This window comes from Dendropsophus ebraccatus, chromosome 1 (genome assembly GCF_027789765.1).
Source record: "Dendropsophus ebraccatus isolate aDenEbr1 chromosome 1, aDenEbr1.pat, whole genome shotgun sequence".
Lineage (NCBI taxonomy): Eukaryota > Metazoa > Chordata > Amphibia > Anura > Hylidae > Dendropsophus > Dendropsophus ebraccatus.
Window position 1 is genome coordinate 118210113 of NC_091454.1, and position 19171 is coordinate 118229283.

Below are 19171 nucleotides of genomic sequence, written 5' to 3' on the forward strand. Positions count from 1 at the left end.
GCTACAGTATGATGTCAGACCGCTCCATCCCCAGCTCTACAGTATGATGTCAGACCGCACCATCCCCAGCTCTACAGTATGATGTCAGACCGCTCCATCCCCAGCTCTACAGTATGATGTCAGAATGCTCCATCCCCATCTCTACAGTATGATGTCAGACCGCTCCATCCCCAGCTCTACAGTATGATGTCAGACCGCTCCATCCCCAGCTCTACAGTATGATGTCAGACCGCACCATCCCCAGCTCTACAGTATGATGTCAGAATGCTCCATCCCCAGCTCTACAGTATGATGTCAGACCGCTCCATCCCCAGCTCTACAGTATGATGTCAGACCGCTCCATCCCCAGCTCTACAGTATGATGTCAGACCGCTCCATCCCCAGCTCTACAGTATGATATCAGACCGCTCCATCCCCAGCTCTACAGTATGATGTCAGAATGCTCCATCCCCAGCTCTACAGTATGATGTCAGACCGCTCCATCCCCAGCTCTACAGTATGATGTCAGACCGCTCCATCCCCAGCTCTACAGTATGATGTCAGAATGCTCCATCCCCAGCTCTACAGTATGATGTCAGACCGCTCCATCCCCAGCTCTACAGTATGATGTCAGACCGCTCCATCCCCAGCTCTACAGTATGATATCAGACCGCTCCATCCCCAGCTCTACAGTATGATGTCAGAATGCTCCATCCCCAGCTCTACAGTATGATGTCAGACCGCTCCATCCCCAGCTCTACAGTATGATGTCAGACCGCTCCATCCCCAGCTCTACAGTATGATGTCAGAATGCTCCATCCCCAGCTCTACAGTATGATGTCAGACCGCTCCATCCCCAGCTCTACAGTATGATGTCAGACCGCTCCTTCCCCAGCTCTACAGTATGATGTCAGACTGCCTCATCCCCAGCTCTGCAGTATGATGCCAGACCGCTCCATCCCCAGCTCTGCAGTATGATGCCAGACCGCTCCATCCCCAGCTCTGCAGTATGATGCCAGACTGCCTCATCCCCAGCTCTACAGTATGATGCCAGACCACTCCATCCCCAGCTCTACAGTATGATGTCAGACCGCTCCATCCCCAGCTCTACAGTATGATGTCAGACCCCTCCATCCCCAGCTCTACAGTATGATGTCAGACCGCTCCATCCCCAGCTCTACAGTATGATGTCAGATCGCTCCATCCCCAGCTCTACAGTATGATGCCAGACCGCTCCATCCCCATCTCTACAGTTTCAGTGAAAGCCTTCCATTTGCTTCTGCTTAATAAATGACATGTCACTTTTTGATGAGGTCCTGCCTGCAAGTAGCATGGTTTTCTCCAATTGAAATCAATGTGAGAGCTCAAAAACCACTTGTGCTTTATTTTATTGGGTTTTTTTGTGCATGTTTTGTGCAATTTTTACTACAATTTGACTAAGTCAGTGAAGGGGAACCTCTGGCCCTCCAGCTGTTGAAAAACTACAATTTCCATCATGCCTGGACAGCCGAAGCCTTAGCTTTGGCTGTCCAGGCATGATGGGAATTGTAGTTTTGCAACAGCTGGAGGGCCAAAGGTTCCCCATCCCTGGACTAAGTGATCTTCTGTCCTAAGCTTCGACTTGCGACCGCATACTACTAAAAATATTTTTTTTGTACAATCATAACAAATAGTCAAAAATGTGTTGCACATCTTCTGACTAAGCCTAGTTAGTTCTATGTTTTGGTATTTCAGTGACAAATCTTTGTTTTTCAGATTGCTACACTGATTTTCTACGCGATGACTTTGATGTCAAAACCTATACTTCCCAGTCCATTCACCAGGCCGTGATTGCAGAACAACTGGCAAAGTTGGCACAAGGCATCAGCCAGTTGGATAAAGAGTTGCATTTACAGGTAAGGATGATTTTGTAGTACATGAATGCTGCTTTAAATATAGTTATTCTATAGAGAGAAATAACTGACTCTATTTCAAGGATAATGAACCCTTGCTGAAGCCGGGAGGTATAGATCTGTTGGATCAATCCTAGATGCCTAGATAGCGAGGACTAGCAAGCGTATACAAAATCGCTCTAAACTGTAGGCAGGTACCTAGCCATATAGCGACTCTTAACCGCAATACTCACATAAGCCCTTGGTAACACAACACAGCGGAGGTGTTTTGTGCTTATCCAACGCTGTGTAGTTTTTCGATTACAATATTGCCCATTGTCTCTTTTGCTTCAATCTCCTTTGGGAGGATAAGGTACATGGTTTAGTCTTATTGACACTCTATACTAAACACCATTGTGGCATGAATTAATGCCACATGGTAACAATAAGGACCCACTGTACCACAAGCTGTCTCACTGATATTTTAATTTTGCACTCACACTTTTGCATAGAGATATATATTTCAAAATAACAACAATAAAAGTTATATCTTAGCCACTGGGAAATCGGGTAAGACATCAGTTATATGGAGACCTATTTTACCCCTGCACCCATTACAGCACCCCTGGAGAGGTCCTCCCACCGCTGAACAAAATAGAAAGCTGACACACCTCTCGACGCCCCAGTTTTAGGTTTATTCTCCTGTGGCTAGGGAGCCTGGGGAGTTGTCCCCCTAAAGATAAAAAGCTCACTTCTGCAGTGTTGGGCTCTGGGTCATCCGGCTTCTTTAACGTGTAGTAAAGCTTTCCAGTGGCAAAGGCTTTCTGAGGAGCAGCTTTAAAGGAGAAGTCTGGTGAAAATGTTTATTAAAGTATTGTATTGCCCCCCAAAAGTTATACAAATCACCAATAAACACTTATTACGGGAAATGCTTATTAAGTGCTTATTTCCCTGCACTTACTACTGCATCAAGGCTTCACTTCCTGGATAAAATGGTGATGTCACGACCCGACTCCCAGAGCTGTGCGGGCTGTGGCTGCTGGAGAGGATGATGGCAGTGGGATGTTCAGTGTCCCTCCAGTGCCCTGTGTCCCTCAGTGTCCCCCTGCCACCATCCTCTCCAGCAGCCACAGCCTGCACAGCTCTGGGAGTCGGGTTGTGACATCACCATGTTATCCAGGAAGTAAAGCCTTGAGTGTATATTGGAAATTTGTATAACTTTTGGGGGGCAATACAATACTTAAATAAAAATTTTCACCGTACTTCTCCTTTAAGGTCTTTTTACATTAGCCGATTGATCAGCCACAGGTGACCACAAACAAACGCCGATGAGAAAGAATATAGCGAGAAATCAAGCCCTAAACTGCATGAGCGATCCTGGAAACTGACAGCACAGAAATGTATATATCTGTGCTGTTAGTTTACAGATCACACAGCAGCGCATACTTACCTAGTGCATCCTCTTCTCCAACTCTTCCGTCCAGCCGCTGTCTCTTCAGGCTGGAGGAGTCGTCTGGCTGAAGATGCAGCAGCTGCATGGGAGAGTGTGAGAAGAGGACGCTGGATCACAGTAGTGCACTAGATAAGTATGTATTGCTCTGTGATCTGCGAACTTACAGCATGGCTATATACTGTACATATCTGTGATTTTAGTTTGTCTGTAGCACAGAAGTTGTGCGTCTGATAACAATAAATTTTGAAGCATGTTGTACCGACCTGATCAGCTGATTGCTGTAACTTTTACAAGGGCAGATTATTGGCCAAAGGAGCATTTCTGGCTGTATAAAAAACCCTTTAGCCTATAGGAAGGATTCCCTAGTGTCCCTCCTTAATATGCTACAGTTCACCCATGGCGCTCTCTTAAAGCGACTCTGTACCCACAATCTGACCCTCCCAAATCGCTTGTACCTTTGGATAGCTACTTTTAATCCAAGATCTGTCCTGGGGTCCGTTCGGCAGGTGATAAAGTTATTGTCATAAAAAAACAGCTAATAAACTTGCAACCCTGTGTCAAATTGGCCTTTCCTAGAGTGTCTATGCCCTAGGCCTGCACCACCTCTCCATCCCTCCTCCCCACCCTTTTCATTATTAGGAATGCCCTGGGCAGGATTTCTCCTATTTATCACCTGTGTGAACACTGCACATAAGCTGGATCGTTGAGGCACCTGTGCAGTGTTCAGGGGAGGAATAGGAAAAATCCTGCCCAGGGTTTTTTCTAGTAATAAGGAGGGTGGGAGAGGCATTGCAATCCTAGGGCATACACACTCTAGGCCAATTTGACACAGGGCTGCAAGTTTAAACGGTTTTTATGACAATAACTGCATCACCTCCCGAACGGACCCCAGGACAGAACTTAAATTAAACGTAGCTATCTGACGGTACAATCGGTTTGGGAGGGTCAGATTGTGGGTACAGAGTCGCTTTAAGTACTGGTGTTCTGCGTAGGGTATCTTGTCATGGGAGGATGAGAGCCACGGTGTGGCCAGAACTCTCTAGGCCTCTCCTCTAGAGAAGTGTGGCTGTGGCCTATGCCTAAAAGCCTGCACTTGTGCCTTTCTAGAGGTACTTTAGGGTTGGCTGTGTCACTTCCTGTGCTCAACCCTCTGCATACTTTGGCCCTAGGAGGGACAATTGTGGTGGCCACAGGATCACCTCCAGCAAGCCCCTTTGGCCTATGGGTGGAAACCATGCTCCATGATACTACTTCAGGGCATTAAAACCAGGGCATCAGAAGTCTTTTCAGGTAGTGAGGCTTTTTATGTGAAGAGTGAGGTATTGTCCTTTTTCTCATCCTTAGAGCTAGAAGTATAAGCTATAGGTGGTAAAACCCTGTTTTCAGTTTAAGATAAGACCATGTAATTAAAGTGACTGTACCACCAGGCCCAGGCAGAAGCACTGGACGCGGGCCGACCCACCCTTAGTGGGAAGAAACCCTAGCCCCTCTGTGATAGGGTTCCATTGATTCTAATGGAGTCATGTCATGCAGGGGCTGGTATTTCTTCCCACTAATGGTGGGTCGACCCACCTCCAGTGCTTCAGCCTGGGCCTGGTGGTACAGTCACTTTAAAGCAGTCTGAGCCACAGTGAACATTACAGAAACTGTATAATCCAGCACAGTTTAAGATTCCTCCTATAAAGGATTAGGCCCTATGAAAACATGTAGATTACTGGTCCAAAAAATATCAAGATTGACATGTGGAGAGGTATGTCAGCATTTTAATCTTCTTAAGTTTCCGGTTTCAAATGTCAGTATTACAATAGTCAGCATAGGTCATACACTACCAAATTCCAGATCCAAATCTAAGTACTTGCATTCAAAACAGTTGTTGAGTAAAATATATTAGTTATAATAATCAACAGCAGAGAAAAGAAAGAAAATGTAGAGGGCATTCACCATTAAAAACGTATTTCTTTATTCAAAATCTTCTAAAATACGCCATTGCAAGACGAGCATACAACAGGACGACAACTCCTTCTAATCAGCGTGGCAGCGTCACAGCTGTTTCGCATGACGTCAGCACGCTTCTACAGATGCTATTGCTGTTACTACACCGAGGTTAAAAAAAACCCTCTGGTGCATAACAGTGAACATAAAATAAATGATTTAAAAAAAAAAAAAAAAAAAAGCTTTGTAGGATTAAGCATGTAACGAGATACAATTCATTACACAAACATATTTAATTCTATACGATCATTCAAGCCTGCAGGTCCTTGGGCATCATTATCCAATAAAAACTTAGTTTCTTCTTGTAAAAGTTTTTTTATTAGTGTCCTATTCAGCATTGGGTATTATTTTTTTCAGACCCATAAATATTTTGTTGTGCACCAGAGGGTTATTAAAACCCTGGTGTACTAACAGCAATAGCGTCTGTAGTTGGCGTCCTGTTGTATGCTCGTCCTGCAATGGCGTATTTTAGAAGATTTTGAATAAAGAAATACGTTTTTAAGTGGTGAGTGCCCTCTACATTTTCTTTCTCTTCTCCGATGTTAATTACGATTGACTACAGTAGAGGTGAGCACCCCATACTCTATGCATAGTAAGAACTCGTACTCCTGTGACAAAGTTTTTCGAAATATGTATTTTTTTCCACCAGATACAGTAGTGTCGGTAACTATTTCGCTTTCTTGGTATTAGTTATAATGAGTTATGGTCTTTCGTTTCAGGTGTATTATGTCAGTTAATGTTGTGACACTGTTCACTCAGCACTGTTCAAACAGCGTGGTGTAATTTTGCTAATAATCTGGGCCATCCTACCATGCTCTTAAAGGGATATTCCACTCAAGCATAACTTTTCATATGTTGCTGCCCATGGTGAGACTAACAATTCATTCCATACTTAAAGAGGTTGTGCAGTTTAAGGCTGGGTTCACACTACGTATATTTCAGTCAGTATTTTGGTCCTCATAATGCAACCAAAACCAGGAGTGGATTAAAAACACAAAGGATCTGTTCACACAATGTTGAAATTGAGTGGATGGTCGCCATATAACAGTAAATAACGGCCATTATTTCAATACAACAGTAGCTTTTTTAAAATACCAGCAAATATTTGCCATTAAATAACGGCCATCCACTCAATTTCAACATTGTGTGAACAGAGCCTTTCTGTGTATTCAATCCACTCCTGGTTTTTGTTGCAATATGAGGACCACAATACTGACTGAAATATACGTAGTGTGAACCCAGCCTTAAACATTTTTCTCCCATTCTGACCCTTTGCCAAAGTTATACATACCCCCCATATGCTCCCAGTACCAGAATGGTCGTTTTCCCTGACTTTAAGCCTCCTCTCCAACTGCACAAGAAGTCCTGTAGTTCTGAAAATCTCTCTGACTGTCGTCACATAGATTTCCCTGTCCTCCATTTTGTGCCAAACGTCAGAGAAGGTGGGCGGTCCTGGAAATGAGACGGTCTCTCCTGATTGGTCCCTTTCCTCATGGCTAATTTACATATCTGGGTGTCTGAATTACTATTGGTCTTGTGTGACTGCCACCGCAACTGCCTCTCCCAGCCACCTGAGTTACTTTTGCCTGCTTGTTTACCCCTCTGGAGCCTCCGCCGGCCGCCGTTCACAGCCACCGGCGGGGACATCACCTGGCCTCCCTCCGCCCCTCTCAGTGGCCGCCCACCATCCCCTGGAGCCCCCGCCGCTCACAGCCGCCGGCAGGGACATCACCCGGCCTCCCTCCTCCCCTCACCATCCCCTGGAGCCCCCGCCAGGCGCCACTCCCTCCCCCTCAGCCCCCGGCGTGGACATCACTCGGCCTCCCTCCTCCCCTCTCAGTGGCTGCCCAAACGTCACTTTGAGCCCCCGCCGGGCGCCGCTCCTTCCTCCTCAGCCCCCGGCGGAGGGGGGAGGCCGGGTGATGTCCACGCCGCTGCTCTCCTTACCCGATCTCCGGAGCCCTGGCTCGCGCCGGTGACCGGTCCTCTGCCGCTCTCCATCCCCTGGAGCATCGCCCAGCCTCCCTCCTTCCCATCTGCCGCTCTTAGTGGCCCCGCACCGTCACTTTGAGCCCCCGCCGGGCGCTGCTCCCTCCTCCTCAGCCCCCGGCGGGGACATCACCCGGCCTCCCTCCTCCCCTTCGCCGCTCTCCATACCCTGGCAGCTGACTGCCACTGAATTACAGCATCTATGTGGTGTAGCAGAGCTGAGTTTCCCTACAGCTCTGCCATGTTCATGGAGGTAAACTTGGTCCAGGAACATGGCAGAGCTGTAGGGAAACTCAGCTCTGCTACACCGCATAGATGCTGTAATTCAGTGGCGGTCAGCTGCCCTGTATTACATAGATGCAGTTATCCAGATGAATAGTAATATTGAAATTCACCTACATTACTGCACATAGCATTACTGGTTCACTGGTCACTGGGGGGAGGAAATGTGGGTGGTATGACAAGAAGTAGGCGTTGTGGAAGGAGGCGGGCTCCTACGGTTCACGGTGGCCACAAAACTTAGCGGATCCCATCGAAAATTGACAGGGGGTTTAGGTAAGCTAGACCTACTACGTCTGCATTTTTTGTTTCATTTGCATAAAGGTGAACATCCTCTTTAATATCTGTCAAGTGTTCTTCCACCAGTTCTGAGCTGCTGCTTTCTGCTTAAGGCCCCGTTCACACTGAGCAAAAACGGCGGAATCCGCCACGGAATCCCACCGTGCTCAGTGTCCTGCAGTGAGTGAATGGGAGGGCTTCCTCCCCTCTCCACTCAAAGAATTGACATGTCATTTCTTTGAGCTGAGAGTGGTGGTGCAGACACGCGCGCCCTCCCATTCACTCACTGCAGGACTTTAAACACGGCAGGATTCTGCGGCGGAGAGCTCCGCCCTGGAAGTACGCCATTTTTGCTCAGTGTGAATGGGGCCTAAGAAAGAAGAAACTGTATGTTTGCTTTTCTCTCCATCCCCCCCCTTCTCCCCCCTTCCTTCGGTTGCAGATAAAGCCTGCCAGAGACCTTTTTTTTTTTTAAACTCAGTTTTATTAAGGGTGCATGGAAATAGTAAGTATAAAAGCATACAATCAGCAAATATGCAATATTTGCAAAGTCAGGCATAAACAATAATATCCAATATAAAATACAGTAACAAAGTGTAAAACACATAAAGGAATGAGTCGGAGTACATAGATTAATATATAGTATCCTAGCAGTAGGAGGTTCGCATGCTTATACCATAGAATGTTAGTAGTACTGTTTACTAGACCGTGCAGTTAAGGAGAGTCGGCCACATCGGGGGCTAGTGTCAGTGGGGACTGGCACAAAGGGTCCCATACCTTATGGAATTTTCCTGTGTTTATATATGACTTTTTCATAGGCAGTGATTTTATTAATCTGTCTCTTCCACATTGCAATGTTAGGGGGGCGAGGATCCATCCAGCGGATGGCGATAGATTTTCTGGCCATAAATAAGGATTCTCTAAGCATTATGCGCATGTGGTGCGCCCACTCCTCCTCATCAAGTAGTCCAAATAGACAGACTGATGGAGTTAAAAGAATTGGGATATGGACCAGGGATGTAAGCAATTGAGTCATATCAGACCAAAAGGATGCATTGGGGGGGCATGACCACACCATGTGCCAGAAATCGGCAGGCGCAAATTGGCATTTGGGACATGTGGGAGCCGCCACGCGCCCCATACGGTGCAGTCTTAATGGGGTGAGGTATGCTTGATGAATAAAATATAGTTGGATAAGTTTGTTGTTAGCAGCTGGTGATACATATTTATGTGACTCTAGAATAGCCTCACAATCCTCATCATCTAGTGCAGGTATTAACCTTTTCCACTTCTCAAGTGCTGAAGGGGAGTGGACGCCACCACCGCTTGGATCAGGTAAGCATATAGGGAAGAGATCATACCACCTGGACCCTGCGAACGAATTATCCCTATTAGGGGATAAGAAGATATCTCATCAGTGGGGGAGGGACATTGGGCCGATAAAACATGCCGCAGTTGGAGGTAGCGGTAGAAATGTGTACGAGGGACACAGAATGTGTATCTAACTGTAACAAGGAACCATCCACATACAGGTCGGTAAAATAGAACACCTCCTTCCGAGACCAATAATGGGGCCAGAGACCTTTTTACATTAGCTTCGGAAGAGAGGGGGAGATGGAGAGAAAAGCTTACACTCTGTTTTTTGTGTCTTCAGCAGAAAGCAGAAGCTCAGAAATGGGGAAAGGAGACTAAATAGAAAATAACAAGTGTGAAACCAATTGTTAGTCTTATCATGGGCATCAACATAAAAGCTATATTTGAGCACAATAACCCTTTAAAGTGTCAGGTGTTGACAGGGTAGCCACCTATTGGTAGTGTTTGAGGTACAGTTTTCTTCCCTCTTGAGGAGAGCTGTTTTGCATTACTAAAATTTAAGGGAACTGAGAAATGGTTCTCATTTGGTGGTTTCTTAATTAGCTTGGTAGTAAGTATATCTGGCGAGAAAACCTAGTGTCATAATGCTAATCTTAATGTTCTTCTCTTTAGGTGGTTGCAAGACATGAAGACCTTTTGGCACAGGCAACAGGAATGGAGTCTTTAGAAGGTAAGTTCTTGGTTGTAACATGCTTGTGTTTGTGTATTCTGTATAAACTAATAATTCATAATATGTGATGTAGTGACACTTTACAAAAAAGGTGTGTTTACCTGTGTGCGTGCATGTATGTATGTATGTGTGTATATAGATATAGATAGATAGGAGAGAGATAGATAGATACTATAGATAGATAGATAGATACATAGGAGCGAGAGAGAGACAGATAGAAATAGGAGAAAGCCGCACATCCAAAACTGCATGAGGCGGGTGCTGCACGGAGTCAGTCCCTTGGCTCGGGGATCCCCAGAAGTATGTCGAGATATTCCGCAGCACACCAGCATACGTGAAAAAAGTGATTTTATTCCAAAAATACGAAAAATACAAGGGATGCGACGTTTCGACCTACTCACTAGGTCATGCTTGTTAATGACCTAGTGAGTAGGTCGAAACGTCGCATCCTTTGTATTTTTCGTATTTTTGGAATAAAATCACTTTTTTCACGTATGCTGGTGTGCTGCGGAATATCTCGACATAGATAGATAGATAAATGTGATATTACTTTAACTGCAGGTCTAGCAATGAAATTCACTCCTTCCTCTTTTATGCACGCTTGTCAGTGCAGTTGCTCAGTGGTTAGCACTGTGGCCTTGCAGTGTTGAGGTCAGTTTGCATGTCCACCTTCCCTAACATTTGTCTGGGTTTTCATCCAAAACATCCAAAACACACAGATAGATGCCAAGGCTATGCTGCCTAATCTGATCACAAAGACCTAGTGTAACAGAAGTCCTAGCCATATAGCAAAATAGAATTTACTTGTCATTGAGCCCACAGGTTTGCTGCATCATAGCAGCAGATTTCACATCGCAAAATTGTGACATACAATGCAAATTTGGTACATATAAACGTACCCTACAGGATCCGCAGCAGATTTGATGGTGCAGATTTGATGCTGTGTTCAGGTATTTAAATGAAATCTGCCGCGGATCTGCTGCGGATCCGCTGCAGAAAATCCGCTGTGGATCCGTTAAGTGTGAACGTCCCCTTAGGGTGCGTTCACACTTACAGGATCTGCAGCAGATTTGATAGCGCAGATTTGAATCTGCAGCAGATAAGCAGCAGATTTGATGGCCCAGAATTGATTTGCTTTGAATCTGCAGCTTCAAATCTGCGCCATCAAATCTGCTGCAGATCCTGTACGTGTGAATGCACCCTTATAGTTTGTTCTTGTTGTAATTTCTGTCTTCCATCTATACAGTAACCATTTTGCCATATTAATAGTAAAAGATACAAAACAACATATAATAGATCTTGGCACATATTGCTCACCAGCAGGTGGCATTAAAACACTATACAATTTTCTTTCTTTGTCAGTCTAATTGTTTCTATTTGTAGCAGATATCTTTTTATAGCTGACTGATTGTTTGTATTCTGTTATCCAGGAAAAACACTAGTAGCAGAGACTTTCATAGAAAAAAAGCTAGTTTGGGTATTATTTTTATTACTGTTTTTATTGAGTGCATTGAAGATTTATTCTTTTAGGACAGCTTGGGTCTGTTCCTTAGGTACTGAATGAAGAAGTAACAAAAAAAATAAAAATCCTGTAAAGAATGAAATATTATAAAGCTAATAAGTTGAAATCACACATGCAGGTTCTGCAGCTAAATATTAACAAGTTTTTTTTTTTGCAGGACTGAAATGTGCAACATGTACACGTGTAGTTTTAAATCACGCAAGAAACTATGCTGTATAAAAATGGATTGAACATGGCTATGTTAACACAACTTCATTTTTAGCCGTATTCTTGTAAATTATCGCTGTATTTTCACCCGCTAATACGGCCGTCTAAAAATACGCCCGCAAAACAATGTTGTGTCATCATAGTCTTAAACTGTGTTTCGTTGGTTTTCTGACATATACCATAAAACATAGTGGTGGATTAGATGTGAACACAACTTTAGTAGTATAGCATTTTAGATTTGTTGTTACGTATACATGTCATAATATCAGTCTTGTATTAAACTAACCATGCATCATTCATTGTTGTTTATTTAAGCATATAGCTCTTGGGTTGCCCATCCATAGAGGTCTGGGTGTGTATTTACAATTTATACACACACTTCTGTATAGTGCGCTCTTTAACATAGTGTCACATGCACATATAACAGACATGATAATACAGTAGTAAAACCCTTGAAAACAAGTTTTTGTAATGCCTTTCAGAGCTGTCTGGTGGCGTAAAAAAAACAAAACGTTGCCATATGTTTCAGAGTTGCTGACATTTAAATATAAATCATTTTCAAACTCTGTTTTAGGTGTTCTTCAGATGATGCAGACTCGTATTGGAGCACTGCAAAGTGCAATTGATAGGTATGTGTTATTGCCTTTTATTAATAATAAGCTGCAATTCAAAGATGCTGTGGATTCAACAACTTCCTGTGTTCTTTGCAGAATCAGGGCAAAGATTGTAGATCCTTATAACAAAATTGTATCCCGTACTGCACAGCTGGCGCGTCTTCAGGTGAGTACATTCTTATTAGATTGTTCAATCATATTTCTATGTTCATCTTCACAGAAGCCATGAAGCCCCGCCTAGGGGACATTGTACACTGAAGAAATAAATCAAAAAGTTAGAGGGGGGTGAGTGGTGACAGTATTATTTTAATGCATCTGATCAATTTTGTTGCCCTTCTTTCCACCTTCAAGGCATCCTTATTCTAAATTGGTGACCAGAATTGCTGTTTATTCCAGATGAGGTTGCATTAATGTTTTGTGAATAGGTATTGTTATAACTCATCATGTATCTGCATTAACTCTGATTAAACAAATGGATAGCCAAATTTAAAGACCTCTTCCATAGATTCTTTGTTGTGCTATACGCACAAAGCCTCCTCCTGCTCCTAAGTTATCGTGGTTTACCCCTGAAAACAGGCGTAAATCAAACAGAAATCTACAACTTCTCAGTTGTATGGTGTATAAGTACACCAGTCTTAGGGTCCTTTTTCACAGGCCGATGGGGGCCCGATCAACGATGTAAACAGATCAGCCCTCGTCTACTGGGCCTATTCCACGGCAGTGGCGTAGCTACCATGAAGGCAGGGAAGGCGACTGCTATGGGGCCCCTGCAGGAAGGGGGCCCGAGGAAGCCTGCCCTGCCTTCATGCTAGGTACCGACCATTGTACCCCCAGGGGTCCAGAGAGGAAGAGGGACCCCCACTGCACTGTTCAGCCCCCTCACTGTAGTGCCGGGTGAGCGGGCTGAACAGAGGAGCAGAACCTGCCAGGTCCTCCACGGCACAGGAGACGAGTGAAGGACCTTTGGGTCACATGACCCAAAGGTCCTGAATACATCTATGTGAAGATCAGGCGGACTACAGGAGGAGGAGGGGGAAGCCTGGGAGCTGTAAGTGCTGTGTATGTGTGTCAGTGAGTGTATATATGTATCTGTGGGTATATGTATATGTCAGTGTGTGTATATATGTATCTGTGTATATATTTATATGTCAGTATGTGTATATATGTATCTGTGGCTATATGTGTGTGTGTATGTCAGCAATGTCTGTAGCACTGGTGTATATGTGTGTGTTTGTGTATGTCAGCAGTGTCTCAAGTGATTGACAGGTTTGCTCCCAAAGATGTTCTGCAGCAGCTTCTATTAATGCTGGGCTCTAATAAAAGAACCCACCATTAATATCTGCTGCATTTTCTTTTATTTCTGGTTGAGTATATCTTATTACATTGAGATGATTTCCCTGTGTACAGTCTACTCATGGTGTATTCATCTGCACTAGTGTAATCACATTACAGTGTAAATGTGTGTATGTCAGTGGCGTATCTGTATATATGTTATTGGTGCCTCTGTGTGTGTATATGTGCGTCATTGTCTGTGTTTGGCGAGGGGGGGGGGGGTAGGGGAGCGTACAGGATTCATGGGGCCCCATACAGTTTTTTGCTATGGGGCCCCATGAATCCTAGCTACGCTCCTGTTCCACGGCCCGATGATCGTTGAGCGAGGGCTGCAGGGACATCGTTACCGATGCCCTTGCACCATACATTACCTGGCAGGACTTCTCCTCCGCTCCGTCTTCCTCTCCGGGTCCCGCGGCACAGCATCAGCAGCTCTGGAGCTGCCTGACTGAGCTGTCAGACCACTCAGCCAATCTCTGGCCTCGGCGGTCCTGGCCTGTGATTGGCTGAGCGGTCTGACAGCTCAGTCAGGCCGCTCCGGAGTTGATGCTGTGCCGCGGGACTCGGGGAGAAAGACTGAGCGGAGGAGAAGTCCTGCCAGGTAATGTATGCTGTTGCTTCTCAAATCGTTGGTCGGGGGACCGATGATTTTAGGTCTGGCCCTTAATAAATGCCCCCGTTGTTTTAATGCCACTCATTTATGTATGCATTGGGCTAATAAAAAAAGCATCAAAACTGTTTGCAACCAAAAGTGTGACCCACACATAATTGCAAAATTGCATGCTTGCAATTAACATATATATATATATATATATATATATATATATTAGTTATGCTTTAAAGGGAATGTGACATCAGAAAATAACTTGTTGTTTAAATAGGGTTTTATGTTAAACATTTTTGCTGACATTTTTCAAAATTTTTCATTTTTCTACCTATATTATAAAATAGCCCTATAATTGTGCAGTTTTCATTATCACCACTGGGGCTAAAACTAAGCTGAGACTTCCTATTCTGTCTGTGTTGAGGCTGCTGTGATCTGTACAGCACTGCAGCAACATGTGACACGAGTAGATAGAGCAGACAATAGCAGCTCCCTTTGGAATTACCTCTTCAAAGGACACAGTGTGCTCAGTGAAAAAAAATCCAATGAGGACTCCAAACCAATTGAGTGAGTAGTTCATTGGATTTTTTTTTCACTGATCTCCCTGAGCTCAGTGATTGCTGTGTTTTGTTGGTCTACTTTTCATTGCCCCTGTTAGCAAGAATTATGCTCTACACTGACGAGGGGCAATACCCCGAAACAGCTGTCTGTGAATGGATGCCTGGCTTTGGAAAACCCTTGTCATGTCACAATACTCGCAACTGAGTTAGACTTTGACGCAAAAGGGGCCACCCCGGTGTTTCCCTATTTATGTTCCAATACTCACAACTGAGTGGGACTTAAGGGGCTACGTATCAGGGTGGTTTAGTGATCTCCCCACTAGGAGGCACCCCTTGGCAACAGGTTTTCCTTCCTTGGAGGGATATCTTGCTATTCCTATGTTTTGAGACTCGCAACTTAGGCTCCACAGACCCTTTTTTGCATATTTATATTTATACGGGGCAATGTATCGATGGAGACTCTTAAGTGAGTACTTTGTTGGATTTTTGCACTGATCTCCCTGAGCTCAGTGATTGCTGTGTTTTGTTGGTATACTTACTTGTATCCAGGTCCAGTCTTCAGAAGGCAGCTTTTTAGTCTTGTCCTGGTTGAAAAAAGGGACCAAACACAGGAAGTCCCGGTCATAGATTTGTTTTAACGCTTGATAACTAAAAATAATGTTAATTGCAAATTTGCTTTATTTCATATCTACTGTTAATTTAGATTTTGATAGTTATAATCATAGTAACACTCTAAATCCCAGGAATGATCAATATGTTGTATATTCACTAGAGGGCAGTCTGTCAAAATATGCTTTGTTAATAAACCGGTTGTTTCTCCAACTTTTAAAGCGACTCTGTACCCACAATCTGACCCCCCCCCCCCCCCCCAAACCACTTGTACCTTCGGATAGCTGCTTTTAATCCAAAATCTATCCTGGGATCCGTTTGGCAGGTGATGCAGTTATTGTCCTTAAATACAACTTTTAAACTGGCAGCCCCATGCCCTACAGGCGTGGCCTAGATTGTGTATGCATTAGGCTGGCACACCCTCTTTGTCTCTACTCCCCACCCTCCTCATCATTAGGAATGCTCCAGGCACATTGTCTCCTATTCCCCACCTTTTTAGCCCGACACATGGGCTGGATCATTAAGGCATTAAGGCACAATGTTCGGCATGCAGAAAATGTTCCAGTGGCATTCCTAATGATGAAGAGGGTGGGGAGGAGGGACGGTGGGGTGGTGCAAGGTTAGGGCACAGATATTCTAAGCCATGTCCGTAGGGCATGGGGCTGCATGTTTAAAAGTTGTTTTTTAGGACAATAACTGCATCACCTGCCGAACGGACCCCAGGACAGATCTTGGATTAAAAGCAGCTATCCGAAGGTACAAGTGGTTTGGGGGGGACAGATTGTGGGTACAGAGTCGCTTTAAGGAAGCACCAGAGTGGTGGTTTGTAACCTGTTCTAAATCTGTTGTATTTTCAGTCTGCTTGTGACTTGCTTCGGAGAATTATACGCATCTTGTATCTCAGCAAGAGACTTCAAGGCCAGCTACAGGGTGGCAGCAGAGAAATTACTAAAGCCGCTCAGAGTTTGAATGAATTAGGTATGTTCACGTTTTGCTTCTATATGAGGAATGTGGGAAAAAAATATCTGATTTTCATTTGTTTATGTTGGCCACTTTGTATTGTATGTACTATGTATAAAAGAGTAGGTAAGGCACATATATGTCATTTACTACTGAATAGGGACAGATATATGAAAACCGCCTAAAACTAAAACTTTCTTTGTTGCTCATTGTAACCAATCACGGTAATACTGGTGCAGCATCTGAAGTTTAATTTTTACTTAAAAAAAGCAGTCCATGTTTTTTTTTCTGCCTATATCATGTTCACATAGCTCTGTCGTACAGCATAATCTGAGTTATTCCAGTGCAGCTTTATCCATGTGTGTCACTAGTGTAAACGGAATCATGTGATCACCAGTCTGACTCACAGCAAATGATAAAAATTAATTAAAATGGTTCTCCGTCATGAACTACAAAACCACGCTGCTGCTGGGACTGTGGGGAACATGACAGTGCTGCATACTTACCTGTTCTGCACCGCCGCAGCTGCTGGTTACCAGGCCTCCCGCTGTCATCATTTTGAAAACATCCAGTGATTTGCCATTCCCACAGGAACTGGCCGCTCAGCATAAACAGGGGTCTCAGACTGTGGTAATCATAAGGTTAATCAGGCAGCTTCTCAAGAGCCAGTACATGACAGGAGCAGCCCCCAGTGCCGGAAGCCCCCTCTACTGCAGCAAGGCCAAAAGGCGTAGCTGAAGACTGAGTTCCCACATCGTCCAATGTGAAAAGACAGTTAATTTAGGGAACCTTAAAGGGAACCTGTTAGAAAGATTAACCCTATTAAGTACTGCTTATTAACGGCTCACTTGTCTTTGTCTTGATTCTCTGTTCCGTCTATCATTGGACCATAAAGGCCCAGATTTATCAAACTGTGTGTAACAGAAACTTGTGTAACCTGCTCACAGCAACCAATCACAGCCCAGCTTCTGTTTTACAAGAGGGCCACTCCAAATTAACTCCATGTAGGCATCAGGGTGGGGAGTACAGCGCAGCTAGTAATGGCACTAAGCCTGTAATCACACTCGGGTACGATTGACAGGCAAGAGACAGTATTTTTCACTTTATAAGACACTCCTCTGAATAAGACAACTGAAAACAGAAAAAAATATGTAATGTTAATAAACTTCCCTGGTGGTCTAAGGCAGTGAAGCGGTTAATGCAGTAAAGGGTTCAGTATTTATTGAAATAAGAGGGCCTTTTTGAAACTCTATACCCACTATTATATATCGGAGCATCAGCACGGTCACATATTTTTGTTGTCACTGCCATCATATATCTTACTTGTGGAGATTTTTGCTGAATTCTTCTTTGCAGGCTAAATCTTTCATTTTTAGTTCTCCCAGAGCTGGTGGGTGCATAACATCTATGGTGTCTGTGCACAGAGAAGGAGACTCTGCACTGTCTTTGTGTACAGCCTAAAAGGCAGCATGGGAGCTATGATAAAGCTGCAGTGAGCAGTCTAAACTGTGGATAAAGCCGTAGGGTGAGATCTTACTTATAGAGCTGTCTGTAGCTGCCTCTCTCCGTCTATATACCAGACTATCCCTCCTCCCCCTTCCGTAGAGTTGCCATACTTGAAACTTGATCCATGAGCTAGCTTCAAGGCTGTATAGAGCTGCTTTTTCTGAATCGACGACAGTCTACAGGTGATAATTGGAGAGGTAAGCATCTGTGTCTAATAAGGAAGATTAAAATTTTTCTTATGTTCCCTTGTATTATTGATCTATGCAAAATGTAAGATGGAAATGTAGCACTTCTGGTCCAATACTAATTCTTAGCTTAACCATAAGCAACCATTTAAAGGGACAGTGTCACATTTTTGAAAAAAAATTAATAAAAGGTAATAAGAAAAAATAGGTGTGTTGCATTTTTTTTTTTTTTTTACATAGGGCTTGAGTGTCTTTTAATCAAATTAATGTATGCACAGGGGGCTGCCATTTTAATAGTGTCTGTGTGTGACGTCATTTCACGACACACACACAGACACTATACGGCACCTCCATAACATTAGAGTGAACCGACGGAGTCCGTCTGGTTCACTCAAACTGGAGGCTCCGTCGCTGTGTACTGCACATGTGCATAGACATGTGCAGTACACAGCTGAATTAACTGGGGCGGGGTGGCGGCGCCATTTTTTTTAAGTCCCTGCCCAGCAAGAGGAACGAGGACGGGGGAGGAGAGAAACCACACAGAGAGTAGACAGGAGAGCTCTGTGCAGCTCTCTCCCCTCCCCAGCCTCCCCAAACGGTGTCGGACTGGCCCGCGGACCGCTCCCACTAACCTTCCAGCAGACCAGCCAGGGGTGGGCTGGATAGCACGGTCCCCCCAGTACAATTACGGGGATGCGGTGAGCTTCTGGCACGGACAGGCTGTAATACACCGGCCCGGAATCTCACAGCTGCTGCCCCTCAGTGCCCGGACTTCTCTCCTGCTCGGCGACCACGTGACATTGTGATGCTGCAGAGCAGGAGAGAAGTCCGGTAACCGAGGGGCAGCAGCTGTGAGCTTCCGGGCCGGTGTATTACAGCCTGTCCGTGCTGAAAGCTCACCGCATTCCGGTAACTGTACTGCGGGGAACCAGCCTGCCTCTACTGCGCCTCCTCCCTGTGCCCCACGTAAGCTTCTCCCCTGTCACCCCAGCCTCCCTTCACATCAGCTTCCTCCTGTCACCCCAGCCTCTCTCTCCCCCCCCCCCCCCGTCACCCCAGCCTCTCTTCCCCCCCCCGTCACCCCAGCCTCTCTTCCCCCCCTGTCACCCCAGCCTCTCTCCCCCCCCATCACCCCAGCCTCTCTCCCCCCTGTCACCCCAGCCTCCCTCCTCCCTGCCATATCAGC

The 19171-nt window shown here is 44.9% G+C and overlaps 1 protein-coding gene across 1 annotated transcript in view; it reads left to right on the plus strand.

Moving 5' to 3' along the window:
• Positions 1-19171, plus strand: part of COG5 (component of oligomeric golgi complex 5) — a 225643-nt gene that overhangs the window by 779 nt on the left and 205693 nt on the right. Inside the window, exons 2-6 of the mRNA XM_069977427.1 lie at positions 1735-1874; positions 9829-9886; positions 12190-12244; positions 12326-12395; positions 16192-16312. Of these exons, the coding sequence (XP_069833528.1) occupies positions 1735-1874; positions 9829-9886; positions 12190-12244; positions 12326-12395; positions 16192-16312 (444 nt within the window). The remainder of the gene's footprint in view (positions 1-1734; positions 1875-9828; positions 9887-12189; positions 12245-12325; positions 12396-16191; positions 16313-19171) is intronic.